Source organism: Etheostoma spectabile, chromosome 2 (assembly GCF_008692095.1).
Source record: "Etheostoma spectabile isolate EspeVRDwgs_2016 chromosome 2, UIUC_Espe_1.0, whole genome shotgun sequence".
Taxonomy (NCBI): Eukaryota; Metazoa; Chordata; class Actinopteri; order Perciformes; family Percidae; genus Etheostoma; species Etheostoma spectabile.
The window spans coordinates 10,807,961-10,822,546 of record NC_045734.1 but is presented as its reverse complement, the minus strand read 5'-3'; the positions used below and the strand labels follow the sequence as shown (position 1 = coordinate 10,822,546).

At 39.6% G+C, this 14,586-nt stretch overlaps 3 protein-coding genes across 5 annotated transcripts in view; all 3 read right to left on the bottom strand.

The window, feature by feature from the left end:
* The window catches only part of LOC116701359 (caspase-6), a 6,028-nt gene extending 4,113 nt beyond the window's left edge, over window positions 1-1,915 (bottom strand). Inside the window, exons 1-3 of one of the 3 annotated variants that reach the window (XM_032535016.1) lie at window positions 1,803-1,915; window positions 1,491-1,532; window positions 77-119 (exon numbers count right to left, since the gene is read on the bottom strand). In XM_032535016.1, coding sequence (XP_032390907.1) covers window positions 77-119; window positions 1,491-1,532; window positions 1,803-1,833 — 116 coding nt within the window. In that variant the 5' untranslated portion in view covers window positions 1,834-1,915. Of the gene's footprint in view, window positions 1-76; window positions 125-1,490; window positions 1,533-1,802 lie in introns of those variants that run through there. The other 2 variants (XM_032535025.1, XM_032535034.1) reach the window with 2 other exon arrangements.
* Window positions 1,916-2,657: 742 nt separating this feature from the next.
* Window positions 2,658-7,609, bottom strand: pla2g12a (phospholipase A2, group XIIA). The gene is made up of 4 exons (XM_032534991.1): window positions 7,227-7,609; window positions 6,597-6,673; window positions 5,374-5,539; window positions 2,658-3,588 (listed from the first exon to the last, which is right to left on the bottom strand). The coding sequence occupies exons 1-4, from the start codon at window positions 7,477-7,479 to the stop codon at window positions 3,470-3,472; spliced, it is 615 nt and encodes a 204-aa protein (XP_032390882.1). The 5' UTR covers window positions 7,480-7,609; the 3' UTR covers window positions 2,658-3,469.
* Window positions 7,610-8,586: 977 nt separating this feature from the next.
* The window catches only part of dnajb14 (DnaJ heat shock protein family (Hsp40) member B14), an 8,403-nt gene continuing 2,403 nt past the window's right edge, over window positions 8,587-14,586 (bottom strand). The window contains exons 2-8 of the mRNA XM_032534267.1: window positions 13,794-13,959; window positions 12,531-12,676; window positions 10,482-10,682; window positions 10,187-10,272; window positions 9,903-10,012; window positions 9,150-9,322; window positions 8,587-9,058 (exon numbers count right to left, since the gene is read on the bottom strand). Coding sequence (XP_032390158.1) covers window positions 8,934-9,058; window positions 9,150-9,322; window positions 9,903-10,012; window positions 10,187-10,272; window positions 10,482-10,682; window positions 12,531-12,676; window positions 13,794-13,959 — 1,007 coding nt within the window. The 3' untranslated portion in view covers window positions 8,587-8,933. The remainder of the gene's footprint in view (window positions 9,059-9,149; window positions 9,323-9,902; window positions 10,013-10,186; window positions 10,273-10,481; window positions 10,683-12,530; window positions 12,677-13,793; window positions 13,960-14,586) is intronic.

Genomic DNA, 14,586 nt, shown 5'->3' with positions numbered 1-14,586 from the left:
AGAGCACAGAAACATTAGTGGAAGTACTGGACCAGTAGGAAATGAGAAGTTCTGGCTAATAACCACACAAATTTACCTCCTGAGGAAGGAATCAGTCTCTGTTAGGTTCTCTGTGCATGCTATAAAAAAACAAAAAACAAAACATACATGAATAACCCATTCAACAATGTAGAATAGAATTACTTAACAATAATGCACCAAAAAGTTTGGTTTTACAGCTTTTTTTTTTAAATATCATAAATACTCAGAATATATGATTGAAGTTGCACAAAATACAGGTGATTGAGATTTTCCGGATTCTTTGTTAAGCAGCACAACTACAGGTGCATGAATTGCTCCACGGCTGCTTGTGTGGGGTCAAGCAGCCATCGTCCCATCAGCTTAGAGTCTCCATTGCCTTCAATAGCTGGGTGACAGGTATGGAGGGCCAAAAGTGACACCTCCATACCCCACCCTACAGATATGTGGGTTAGACTTTGTGGGGTGTATTTGACAGCATGGAAGGTATTATCTGAAAGAAAAATCGGTATATACACAAATACTTGCTGGTATACACTCAGTTGGCTGTTTATTATGTATACCAAGCTAAAACCGTTGCAGTCCAATACAACAGTCCTGCAATATAACCCTACCTTCATGAAGGTTATAACGTTCAGTTTCTTTTTAAACTGGTTTTTATTGAACTGTAGATTCAACTTAATGGTTTCTTTGGATGCTGTACACTGAGAGGTGTTTTCTAATAGTCATAATTGTATTGATCTCTTTGATTGCACTCATGCCTCTATATTGTTTCTGTTTAGAGTATGTATATATTGTGTATATATTAGTGTGTATATTTCTGTTTTGGTTGATATGTATGTGTAAGCACAGTGTGAGTAACAATGCTCCAAAGACAAATTCCTCGTATGTGTCCTCATACCTGGCGAATAAAGCTGATTCTGATTCTGATTGTACTTTCATTAATAAACAAATAGGGTGTACAAAATATGAGAAACACCAGTCAGTAATACAACACAACTAAACAGCATCACAAACACATTGACCATACAATGAAATCAACAACTCTGAAAAACAGCTTCAACACAAACGCATAACCCTCATAAAAGGAATATTTGGCAGGGCATTCGTTTTAGCCAGGTGTACCTAATAAACATATGATGAATGACTATTGGATGATCCAATTTGGAATCTGGATCAAGGCCAAACTATTTAGCAAGCCGGGCTGTTATAGTTACATTTAGCTGATCATTTTCTAAATGACAAAGGATGACAGGAAATCTGGAAAGATTTATCTCCTCTATCATACACGTAATAACCGAGGCAGTTTGAGTTAATGATTCTATAAATGATTGTACTTTGGCTTCACTGGCAATAAAAACTGGATTTCTTATCCGGTTTGTTTTACTTTTGTTTCGGTAAGAGCAAAGACACGTAACCAGAAAGAATACATCAGATTTAACAAGTATGTCAACTCAGTGTAAAGCACTCACCCGCCCGGTCTGTTCCTGCTTTGTTGCCTTTGGCAACACTTCCTAGAAAGCCGAGAGACAAAGCAATTAAGTCGTGAGGTTGAGAATGTTTAAATGACATTTAAAACCTACCCGTACTAACTTAGTGACTGACTGAAGAGAGAGAAGACTAGCAGTAAAGCCGCTACAACTCTTATGTAAGAACATAGTAAACAGAGCTTCAGTGATACCAAGCCTAAATTACATCGACCATTAAGTCATTGTATTTATTTTTCAAACTTTTAAACAACTTATCTCTACTTTTTTAATTAAAACATATATGTAAATTCCTACCTCCACATCTGTCTGCTGCCGTGTTTGACATGTTCCCAGGTCTTCACTCCGACTGACACTGCTGAAAAATACATTTGCTTCCTCAAACCAAGAACAATAAGCAGGGATGCAGCTCCTCCCCTTCTGAATCTCATTGGCTCAAAGTGACACCTGGAGAACCCTATTGGCTCTCACGCCTGCCAGTCAAATTTCGACAGCCAGGACTTCCGCGTTTGACACATTGCAACAGATAAAACATTTGAAAACGGGCATTAAATAAATCCGAAACACTAAAAGTGAGATTACGGTTAGTGCAGCCGAAGATAAACGGAGATAAATCTGGATTTATTTTTTTGAGTGGCCTTTTTTTAAAATTACATTGGCGATGTAAGACCCCTTTTTAGGGGGGGCTAAATTTTTTTTTTTTAAATCCATTGCTTTAATTTAGAGTTAGAAAACGTGTCGGTTAGTGACAGAGGACTTGAAACAAGTTTAATATCCTGTGTTGCTGTCACCAATGCTATGCATCTGAGCCAGTCAAGGAAAGGGTTAACAGAAACGTAGTTTTGGCCGAAAACAACGACAAAACTATACAAGTTTTCTCCAGCGTTGTCACGGTGACGTTGTTTGCATTAGATTAGATTAGATTATACTTTATTCATCCCACAGCGGGGAAATTTCCTTATTATTATTATCATTATCATTCGTGCTCCATGTGAGCTTTTTATTCATCAACTTTGGATAAATGATGGAACAGCTGTGTCATCTTTTAGATGAGGGATCTGGGAGCTGAGACTCCACGCTGGATGCTGCTTACAAGAAACTATAAACTTTTACTGTCTCTATAAAAGTGTATATGATAACTGCTACACAAAATGATCAATGAAAGCATGTTTTTTTTTATTGTTATGACAATTTAACACAGGTTTTCTCCACCATGTTATCACATTGGCATCAGTGGGGCGCAACAGTGCATTCCCTGTCATGTGGTAGTTTACAATTATTTTACAAATTAAAAAAAAACAACTGTTTAAGATGTTGTAGAAAGTGAAAAGTCTTACTTAATCATCACATATTCCTAATAGGGTTATGGTAGTGTTAGGTTTTCCTAATAATTTATTGAAGGTTTCCTGTAAAGAACTATATAAATATGGTTGTAATTACAGGAAAAAATAAAAATAAAAACTAAGAGCTGACACTGTTGACTTAGTCAGTTTAGTTTGTTGTGCTGAGTTTAAAAGTTGTGGCTGGGTTCCAGAGAGAACAGCTCCATTTACGTTGCCTTTGTTTTACCTATAATCATTACCACAAAACTTACAAATGGGAATTATTAGGAATTGACAAACCCGTAACACGTAAAATAAAGTGCTACCCAAGCATCCAACAGCCGGGGAAACCCTGAGCACCCTGTTTCCAGTCCATCACAGGACAGACATCACTCACTATTAACAAAATATAAATAATTAACTGCATCGGAAAGATTAGCTGTCCACTAGGTATTTTCACATTCACTTTGTCTAATATATGTCTACATTTCAAAACTCCAATAAAAGGAAGGCGATGGACACAAGTCAGTGCAGCTCTGTTCTTGAGAAAATCTACAAGTCGGAGAGAAAAGTTTATTGCTGGCATACTTCTGTCAGTGTTGGGCCTCTCAATCGGTCCACGGTCTTGCTCCTGTGGCGGTGTCACAGTTCCCTCTTCACTTCATACTGACACACACAAGACTCCCTCTGGCTGTCCAGGTATGGCTTGCATCCCAAGTGCATAACAGCGTCAAACAGCAGAGTCACTGCTGATTCACAAGCTGCCAGGAGAGCAAGAAAGAACAAGAGGTTGAACATGAGCCAATAGAAAGCAGGGGAAAGGTCAGCTGGTTAACAGTTGCCTGCTAACACATTGCTGGAAGTGAGTCAAAGACATTTTTGAGTGCATTTAAATAAAATATACATTATTGATAAATGCAGATTTGGATGTAGAATAAAGTAACATTCCAAATTTACTTTTGTTTTAAGAATAAAATTTAAAATACCAGACGGCATTATCTACAATCACATTAGCATGGGGAGCCAGGCGGCAAGACAGGTATGATTTGATCAAAGCATAGCTTCTTTCCTTACTTTTGTGCGAAAAGATTACATCCTCAGGCATACCTGTCCTACATTAGATCCTATTGTAGAACACTAATTGCAAACATACAGCATTTATATATGCAGATGGTGTTCAAAAACTGGCTGTGCTGACTGAGTGCCAAAACAAGTGCAGACATCAAAAGATGGGCTACAGTTCAAAATACAGGCTTCTTTCATGTTAGGCATTTTGACATGACATGGTAGGAAAAACCAAGTGTTTATATTAACAATAACAATGAAACAGGCTTCTCTGTGCATCATCCAGCAGCATGCAGCTAAACCAGGTCTCCCTCATTTAAAATGGCTGTGTTCTATTCAAGTGTCCCAGTAAGCCATGGCAGTGACTGTGACAGGATGTGATTCACTTAAATTGCCTCCTCGACTCCTCCGCTTCCCTCCCTTCCTCATGTCTTAGTCCCTTCTACCGAGGAGGCACGGAAGAAACAGGAGGACAGAGGTTAACGAGCAAATGTGTTTTAGAGGGATGAGACGTCCTTTCCTCTGGAGCGTCACATTAATTCATCGGATGTATGGGCAGAGTTAGCAACTCCTTCAGCCGTGCGGCTTCTGGGTAGGATAATCCCTCCTCGGTCCTCGGGGGTAGAAATAAGAGCTTGGAGACGGCCGTCACCAAGGAGGGACAGAACAACTTCATGCTCAGCCAAGGACCGAGAAGCTATCAAATAAGGGACATGGGATGTACCTAGCATGCACCCAGAACCAGAAGCAGCTAATTGGAATTTAGCCATTATTATTATTATTATTATATTTACAACTGTGCTTTTCCTACTTCTGACCTGTCAAAAATATTTCTGATCTTCCCATTATTGGTCACCTGCTGGTGATGATTATACTTGATGAGACTAGATTTAGATTTGCACAAGGACTTTTTCCAGGCAGGATAACTGATTGAGTTTTTTTTGTTTTAAAATCAATTTTTTGGTAAGAATTCCAAATACATGGAGAAAGATTCCTAGATTCTATTACTTTTTAATTCAATCCCATCTCATCCTGCATCTATAATGAAGACATTAGCTGCATCACGTGTCCCTTAATTGATAGCTCCTTGGTCCTTGGCTGAACTGGAAGTTCTTCTGTCCCTACTCTCTCAAAGCTCCTATTTCTACCCTGAGGAGGGATCATCAAGGAGCTATGGGCGAGGATACACGAGAGCGGCCTCTGAAGGAGTTGGTAACTCCGCCCTTACAGCTGACGAATTAATGCGACGCTTCAGAGGAAAGGACGTCTCATCCCTCCAAAACACATTTGCTTGTTGCCTCTCTCCTCCCATGATTTCTACGCGTCTCCCCCTTGCCTCCTCGGTTGGAGGGAATTCAAGATTCCAGATTTCTTTGTCATTCCGTAGTACACTGTGATACGAAAGACAGAAAAATAGGGAGGCAAGTGGAGGTGTCGGGGATGCAATTTAAGCTACATGAGACACAGCTAGTGACTCTTACCTTGGACACTCTGAGCCAATCCCAGAGTCCTTTGCACATTCCTGCAGATGGTCTCGAGACAGTCCTGGAACTGATCATCGCACTCGTGCTTCTCACGGCCGCAGGTGTCATAGCAGCGGTCATGCTGGTTACAACATTTGGTCATGGACGGGATGCCTATGTCAAACTGAAAAAAAATTTTTTTAGAATGACTTTTAAATGATGATGCCTGTGAGAGACATGCATTTCCCTTCAATTCAAAAGATGTGATAATGGTTGTGATCAGTGCTTGGTCATTGATTGGTTAGTAAAATCTGAAGAAAAAAGGTTTTAGCAATGACAAAAGGCACAATTCACTGTTTCAAGTTTTTTTTCTTTCTACATCCAGAATAAGCTCCTAAATTTTACCTACATTAAGAACCAGGTGGGCTTACATCTGACAAATCTGTAGACGTCCTCTCAGTAGGCTGAAATGTCATCATTTGGAATGTAGAAACTAGGGCAGGGCTTTCACACAAGTTTTGCAAGTGCCATAATTTGTTGCTATATCTGCCATCAAAAGGTGTACAACGCAAATAACTACAGAGAAAAAACCTGTACCCTGTGGCACCCCTGTCTTGGTAGTGAAAGGTGATGGTGTCTACATTTTAGGTAATCCGAGATGCATGCGATGATGCAAACGTGAAACCATTCAGGTTAAAGTTAAGGAGCATAGCTCAAATATGTGGCTGTATTGTGTTGAAAGCCCTAGAGATGTCAAAGAAGATTATTCTGGCATTTGTTCCGGATAACTCCGCATGGCTGTAGCTAAAATGTTACAGGTAAAGGAGGGCATCATCCTCCATGAAAATTGGAGCAGGTCATTTCATAATATGTGACGTGAGAGCAATAGGCACGAGGTCCTTAAGCGCCCTAGTATTTGACTTTTTGGGCTTAGGCACAGTACTTGATGTTTTCCACTTAACTGGAATCTTGGACTAAGACAAAGACAACATATATATGCACCTTGCATTTCTGATCTGCACACACTTTAAGAGCATGAGAAAGGACTCCATCCTATCACATTACTCTTCGGTCAATGGAATATTGACACGGTTCGTACATTTTGTTTGTACCGCAATTTCTTGGTACTTATCAGCTAACATACACGTCAATACTTATATATCAGCATTACCGGAGTAAAAAAACTAAACTATAATGTATGTAAGAAATCTCCATCCTCCGAACACTGTCAGACATGGTACCTGAAATCCAAACAGCGGGGAGCCACATCCGTTGGGTGGTGGGTGCTTGTATCCAGGACGATGGGCAGGCTTGTAACCTACAAGAGAGGAGCAAAGGTGAAGAGGTTTCTTGTTCTGCCACAGTCAGTTATCTTGCTGTTAGAGATAGCCACATAAGCATGCAAGATTCAATGGCTTACTTGCAGCCCAAGGGGTGATATTGTATATCTTGTGGCTCCAAATGCTGCATACACTAAAACATTTATTAATTTTGTCTCCCACAAGTTGTTAATAGTTTTTATTTTAACTTGACATAGCAAGGAAAAGCACGTATGAATAATCTCCTTGATGGTTAGGTGTGCCCCATGGGTGGCCAGTAAGCCAGCGTACAACGAGTCCTCATAAATAAAACACAGCCACTATTAAGATGAATAACACGTGTCTGATAAATCCAACAGACAAAAAAAAAGACATTCCGTCACGAAACGGAAATTTCAAAAGGACAAAATACTGGAATTTAGTTTGTTGTCATAGTATTTCAGCCTAGCATGTGACCTTAATATCTGATTATATATTGTGGTCCTTTTTGGATTTAATACAGTAAATATATTACATATTCCACCTGCAAGAAAGAAGAAAGAAGTATCTTACCATCGCTACACTTATAATGACACAGCCCGTCATCGCCACCAAACAAGTCCAGTGCTACGTTCAGGTACGTGTCAATCTTATGTATTCCATTACGGATAGTTTTCAGAGTCATCCTCCAGTCTGGAGTCTTTGGCTCTTGTTTGCATGTAGACACACATTGGAGACATCCAAAAGAATTCAAACCCAGCAGAAAAACACAGAGGTAGCCGTGGTAGTGCATCGTCCACTTAACGTCGTAGCCAGAAACCAGCATTTTCCGGATAATGAGTTTAATTAAGGCTGATTTATTCGTGAAAATATTGTCTTGATAGCATCTCAAGGGTCACTTCTGGTTGTTTTCATTTCACTACCTGTCGCAGCTGTGGTGATTTCGTTTCCGGGTTTGACGCTGTCACGTGGCTGCTGTTAAACCAATGAAGGTGATGACACAAGTTAGAACGTCACGTCAGTTAAATAAAACAAGTGATATTTTAAATATTAATTTCGGCGCCGTGTAAAATCGATAGCTCAATGTATTTTAGCAGTTAGAAACCACGTATTTCTTGTAAGAACAGCAAGCGATGTCATTTAACATCACTCCGACGCTCACCTACAGTACAGTACGACAAAAGGCATGCAGACACATTTTTAAAATCTTTCGAAATATCAGATTAATTATGTATACTGCTGAAATTAAAATGTAAGTGGGAACTCACGGAGCTAATGTTACATTCCATTAAAGGAGCCCACAGGCTAACTGTATAAGAGGTGTCCACATTATGGTCTGTAGATGTGATGTAAGGGGTCCCTGCATATATTTCAGGGAGTTGAGCTCTAATATCTTATACTTATTTCAGTAGAGAATCAGAGTAATTCTTCAACCAATGGAGCATAGTGTATTCACTATGTATTGGCGAATTGACCTTCTCATATCTGAATCACAGACAAAATCCAGTCAATGGTAATAATTTAACTTTATTTAAATGATTAGACGAGCATCGAAGAAAAACTTAGTTTCTTCTATAGTTTCTTAAATAACTGCATAAACTTTCAACATTCAAAAATGAAAAATGTACAACCATTTAAGAAGAACTTCATTGGCCCTCCATGTTTAGTCCCAACCAACTTCACATTTCTGAAGATGACATAAAATGTTCTCTAGTAGCAAAATCACAGGTATCTCTTCACAATCCACTGAACTTCAACCACACTCAGAGGTGAGTAGGAAGCTACAAGGGTGTTATTTTCTTTTCTTCGTTTCTTCCGGTCTTCTTCACAAAATAGACTTCCAAACGAACCTACAAAGTCTCTCATCTTATATTTGTGTCAAGCAGATGATGCCAAAAGCTGTTTGTTGATCTTAAGACAGTGATTTGTTTGGGTTCTCACTACTCAAAGCCCATGCCTTTACAATCAAGTGTCCTTGTCCATCTTGTTTTCAGGAAAATACAAGAAAAGCAGAGTAAAAAAAAAGAAAGAAAAAGGTCTGTGGCTTTCTACAGCGTATGTAGATTGGTTCATTAAAGATGTATCAAGGCGGTTCCTGGGGTCAGGCTGGAGTGAGGAGGTTGGCAGGGGGGGGATATAAGGAGAGGGACATTTTAAAACATCTACAATAGAGCTAATTTATTTCAGTAAGTTTTTGCTTCTAGTGTAAAGACTCTTCCTTAAAAAAACATGAACATACACATCTATTCATATACATTTTAATGATCTAAAGAGCCCAACTCATCCTCCCCTGAATAGGCTATTTAGTCTGTCCAGCTCCCTGCAGTTATCCATGGTCATAAGTTCTGCCTTCTTGCGCATACGGTCATCCCTGTATACCTTAGCAGCATATAGCAGGTCTGTTTCTGGATGAGACAAACAGAAAAACAATGCAAGTTATAAAACAGGAAAAAAAAACTGAAACTAGTTTACTATATGGTTACCATGGTTACTCACTTGTCTGCTTCTCCTTCCAACAGTTATTTCTGACATTAGACACGTAGTCGTCCTCTACATTTTTCTCAATCTGCTGCATCGCCGAGCCCCTAAACTCCGACTTGAAATCTCTAGAGACGTAGTAGTCGACACGCAGGTTATCTGTCTGCCGTTTTATAGTCTGCCCTGTGGACCTGAAAGAGACAAAGGGAGTACAAGTTTTTGCCGTCAACTTTACTAATCTCCCGCATATCTTGAATCATGAAATTGTTTTCTAGAATCAGTTTTTACTGAGACACCAGAAAAAGTTGTGTGTGCCAACATTTTATAGTACTTATGTAATGGAATAAATCTGGATACTGAGTTGTCAAACCATCATAACATTACATGTTGTATAGACTTCTATAGATTTGATGTGTATTTGAGTTGTGATAAGCTACCTACAATTGCAAGCAACAAAAAAAGTTTGCCTCAGCGATGAAAAACTATGTGTGTGTGTGTGTGTGTGTGTGTGTGTGTGTGTGTGTGTGTGTGTGTGTGTGTGTGTGGTGGTGTGGTGTGTGTGTGTGTGTGTGGGTTGTGTGTAACTGTAACAGTTCCCAAGTTCCCCACAGGAAGGAAATAGATAACTGGCTTCAAATCTGACCTCGGGGTGGGGGGGGGGGGGGGGGGGACTTAAATGGCACTCAAAAGCAAACATATAGCCACCAATTTGCTGTTAAGAAAAGTAAATTCCACTCATCAGTTGTTTAAGCAAATGGTCAAGGTACGTACGGTCTAGAATAGAGGCTGTAGGGTGGAGGGGACACCATCATCTGGCTCAGTATTGACACTAAAATCAGGACCACGATGGGCATCAGCTGGATAAACATTGAGAAACCCCCCTGGAGGCAAACACAGCACAATCAGCTCTTCATTTTCAATAATGATAATGTACAGTCAAAGCATGGAGCTTCTAAAGATGCACAGCAATTTCAATTAATGTACAGTATATGTGGGAATTAAGTTTTGTACATTTTTTTAAATATAAGATGCAAAATGTGAAGCCATGTACGTACATCTCCCCGTTCTTCCGTTCTCTCTCGTCGGGAATCCGTCTGATTGCTATAGCTCGTTCTGCTGTTGGTGAAGGTGTGTGTACTTGCTGGAGACAAAGATATTATGACCGGGGTCAGATACAAATTCCACCTGCTCTCAAAAGATTTGTAGTCAGAACTACATGTTCATGCTGTCATACAGTATGTTGAAAATATAGTTCCTGAGGGGCAATTTTAAGGGCAGGGGAGAAGAAAAGGGTGATGAAACACAAATCGCATTTAAGTGGGAAATGATGAACCTTATGTGCTCACTTACAGGAGGGGAAGCCGCCTCCAAAGAACATGTTGAAGAGGTCCTCAGGAGTGATGTCGGCCTCGAAGCCCCTATGGAAGTCAAAGCCTCCTCCTCCGCCACCTCCGTGGGAGTGACCCGTGCTGCTCGGCTCCTCTCCTCCGGTCAGGTCATACTGCCGTCTTTTGTCTGGGTTGCTCAGCACGGCATATGCATTACCGATCTCTGGAGGAGGACACAGTTGATGGATCAAAGAGGGGAAAGAGTTATGGACATAAATCATTTCATGCAGTTATTCGTTGTAGGTGTTGAGTAGGGTTGCAAAATTTGGAGAAAAAGTCATATTGCGATTGACAATACTGTGATTGCGATATAATGGTATCATGAGTCTACTAACATTTAGAAACCTACAAAGTTAAAGGAGCAGAAATACATAAACAAAAAATGTGCAATGCTTTTTAAAAAAATAACTTAATATTTTACAAACTAACACAGAAGGAATCTTTTCAAAATAGACATTTAGACATTCTTTGCTCAACTGTACAACTGAAATAAATACAATAAATAAGAAAAAACTAATTCTCATTAAAATAACTTTTTGTATGCCCTGATAAACTGACATTTAAGATGAACGTGATATAATAACTAGTTCTTAAGTTACAAAATATACTTTGTACTAGGGCTGCACGATATCACCTAAAATCAAAATCATAATGAATTGCACATTTCACCTCAATAACGATAAATGAACAAAACTTTTTTTGTTTTGATGACGGACACTGCAGGTTTTTAATTTTGTATAAAGTTTTAAAAAACGTCTTTTGCACGTTAAAAATGTAAATAGACTAGACAATCTATTTCTTAACTGCTACTTAACTTGATAGTCCTAACTCTTATCCAACAAGTTGCGTTTTAAGCTCCTCTTTTTTTCTGCTTGTGGAGAGCTACATGACACATGGAGCTTTATTGATGAGAACCGGCGAGTTAAAGCGGCCGTCCGAGAGTAGGCCAGACGCACAGCTGACAACCTACAGGTGGACTCAACCGTCCGTCAACGGTTAATTAGCGGTTATGTATAATTTCATTGTTTTCTTTTGGAAGGCTGGCTGCCAAAAATGGTCACTTACTAGCCAATTAATTAGCCCGAGTTAAACGCTAGCTTATCAGTGGACAGCAGGTAGTGGCTGGTGCTTGGTGTCTGGTGTGTGCGCCAGTGTTTGTGTGTCGGCCCGGCCTTGCATTTGGCGACTGGCGAGTGTTAATTTCGGACCCTGCACACATGGTAGAAAGTAGGCCCATCAACAGAAATAAATTATCAAAATTATTGTCATGGGAAAAAAAGGTCGATAACAGCTTCAAAATTTCGATGTTGATACATTCTTTATCAATTGTCGCGTCCTACTTTGTACAACCTCTTCTGTCTGCACGCTCTGAAAGGCCCTACGCTCGTGATGCTCACGTGACCAGCCACAACACACGCGCGTCTGTGTAAACAGACTGAGTGGACATATCTTTTGTGGACGTTGTTACGATGGGAGCGTAAATGAGAGCGAGAATGGCAGGTGCGTTAAGTGAGTGACGTCAGTGAGTGATTGGTCAAGCAAGGAGGGAGAGGGAACGCTGTCAGAGAGGCTGTGTGAGGAAAAACAAAGACGAAAAAGAGATAGCAAAGACGATGTAAAGGGAGTAAAAATTTAACAATAAAACAACAAACTTCTTAACACGGTGGCTTCATCTGCTGTTTATGCTGTTGGTACGGTGAAGGGTGTAGCAACGTGGAGACAGCAGTGCACACAGAGCCTAGACCGTCCACACCATACCTTTGTTTACTAAGTGTAAATCGCACATTTTTTGCAGTTATGTAATCGCACAGAGTGACATCGCAATTAGACTAATCGTGCAGCCCTAATGATTATATATATATATATATATATATATATATATATATATATATATATATATATACAAACACATATATACACACACACACACACACACACACAGTATTTTCATTTAGCTTGCAAGCTACATTTCAAATAGCTTAGAATAGATCAGAAAAGAACAATCATTTACTTTTAAAGGCCTCTGTGGCTCCAGGTGCATGATTTTTGTCTGGATGGAACTTGAGCGCTAGTTTCCTGTAGGCTTTCTTAAGCTCATCCTCATTGACTTCTTTATTGACACCCAGCACTTCATAGTAGTCCTTACACCGCTTTATTCTGAAAGACAGGGACAGAGACTGAATCAGCTGAACACAATCCAGCGGATCATTTTTGACCGCTCCAACAGAAAGGCAGGTGAGAAAATACTTCTTTCTCCTCGAGCTTACCTTTAGTGTTAAATTCTCTTTCTCTGTCACATTCTGAACAGCAAGCATGTATACTTAATTTATTACGGACAGGAAGATTGGCACATACACCGGCCTGTGATGCATATTCCAGTCTGGCATTAGGGCTGGGCTATATGGTTGAAATCAATGTTACAAAAGGAATATGCATATTTTTCAAATAATAATTGTAAAAAAATTCCAATAAGCCATTTTGTTTGAAATTATAATTGGTAAAATTTCATGTGACAAGTAAACATTGATTGACTGACTGATCAATTTAGAGAACAGATTTAGATGATACATCTTTATGGTATACTAAAAGTCAATAATATAAAGTTATCGCCCCTCACCGAATCATGACTTGAGTAGGACTACTAATGATGTCATAAGTTAAATGAGACCGTTTTTATGTAAACATAGCACACAACTGATCTTATTTTTCTTAGGAGACATGATGCAATGTTTAACCCAGTAAAGTTTACCCAAAGAATTAAGTATAAAAAAACACAATGGAGTAGAGATGTTTGAGGTACAATACACAGGTAGGATTTCCTAATGACGAGCAGCATGTTTATAGTTGCCATTTGCAACTTTCTAGGATCTGACTGGAGGAGGACAGCTGTGGATCTAATGCACCGACTTCCTACCCTCTCTCTTTCTCTGTAGTCCTATCTCGCAATCTAAAATTAGAACATGTAGTTGTTACCTGGTATCTAGTTCACACACGCTAAATGTCTCTCACTTAATCCCCTCATGGGCAAAGCACCAAGCTGTAGAGGTTCCCATGACAATTAGCAATGTGTGCACAACACTGCAGAGACGACGGTGTCCTCCTGTAGCCACAGATGAAACAACGGCTAATCAAGTATGAAAGAAACAGTACTGCTAAGTGCCAATCGCACGAAAGCACCAAAATAGGCAGCTGAAGCGGGACAGATGACAGTGCCTCTTAGTGAGAAAAGAAATACAGCATAAAAGGGAAGACCTAGTGAACTTAAAACTCTCACCTTTGCACTCCTTCAACCTGCTCTTTAGTGAAGCCTTTCGAAGACTCGCCTCCTCCAGGCTCTCGGCCTTCCTTTTCTGGATGGGCACCGGTGCTTTCGGCTGCTCTCCTCCGATATGCACCGTTACCCGCTGAGCTCCCATTCTTCGTTAATGCGTCCAACAAAGCTGAAGAGGAGAGGAAGAGGCTAAAGATGAATTAAATGAATAATGTAAATGTCCAAGCTTAATTTAAAAAAAACAAACAATTTAAACAATCAATAAACAATACACTGGGACATAGGAACAAAATACACAGAGGAAAGACAGGGAGGGGAAAGACCTAACAAAAACAACAGCAGAGCTAGCAGCTACAAGCTTCATTAAGTTAAAAGGTGTAACGTAAGATTATATATAAAAAATATTTCACATTACCACTGATTAAAACTTGAATGTGTAATATAAACACACACTTTCTGATTTTTTGAATCAGTCATTCATGATTCAATGTTACAGTTTAAAATTTGTTTGTCCAAATCTATATTGCACATCTTTGCTCAGACACAAAAACAAAAAGTATTACCATTACTTCTAGTTGAAAGATTTTTAACTATGTACTAATTTATTGACACATTTTAATAGCAGTGTCCATCCATTAGTAAGGCTGAATCTCATTTCTCTGTCTTACTCCTTCCCCTTAGTTTTGCGCCTTCACGCGAGAGTAAGGCTGTCCCAATACTCATTTCGATCGAGGGCTAGGGGTAAGACGAAGGGGTGCACAGCCCTTAAAACCAAGGGAGGACGCGAGCTTACTTG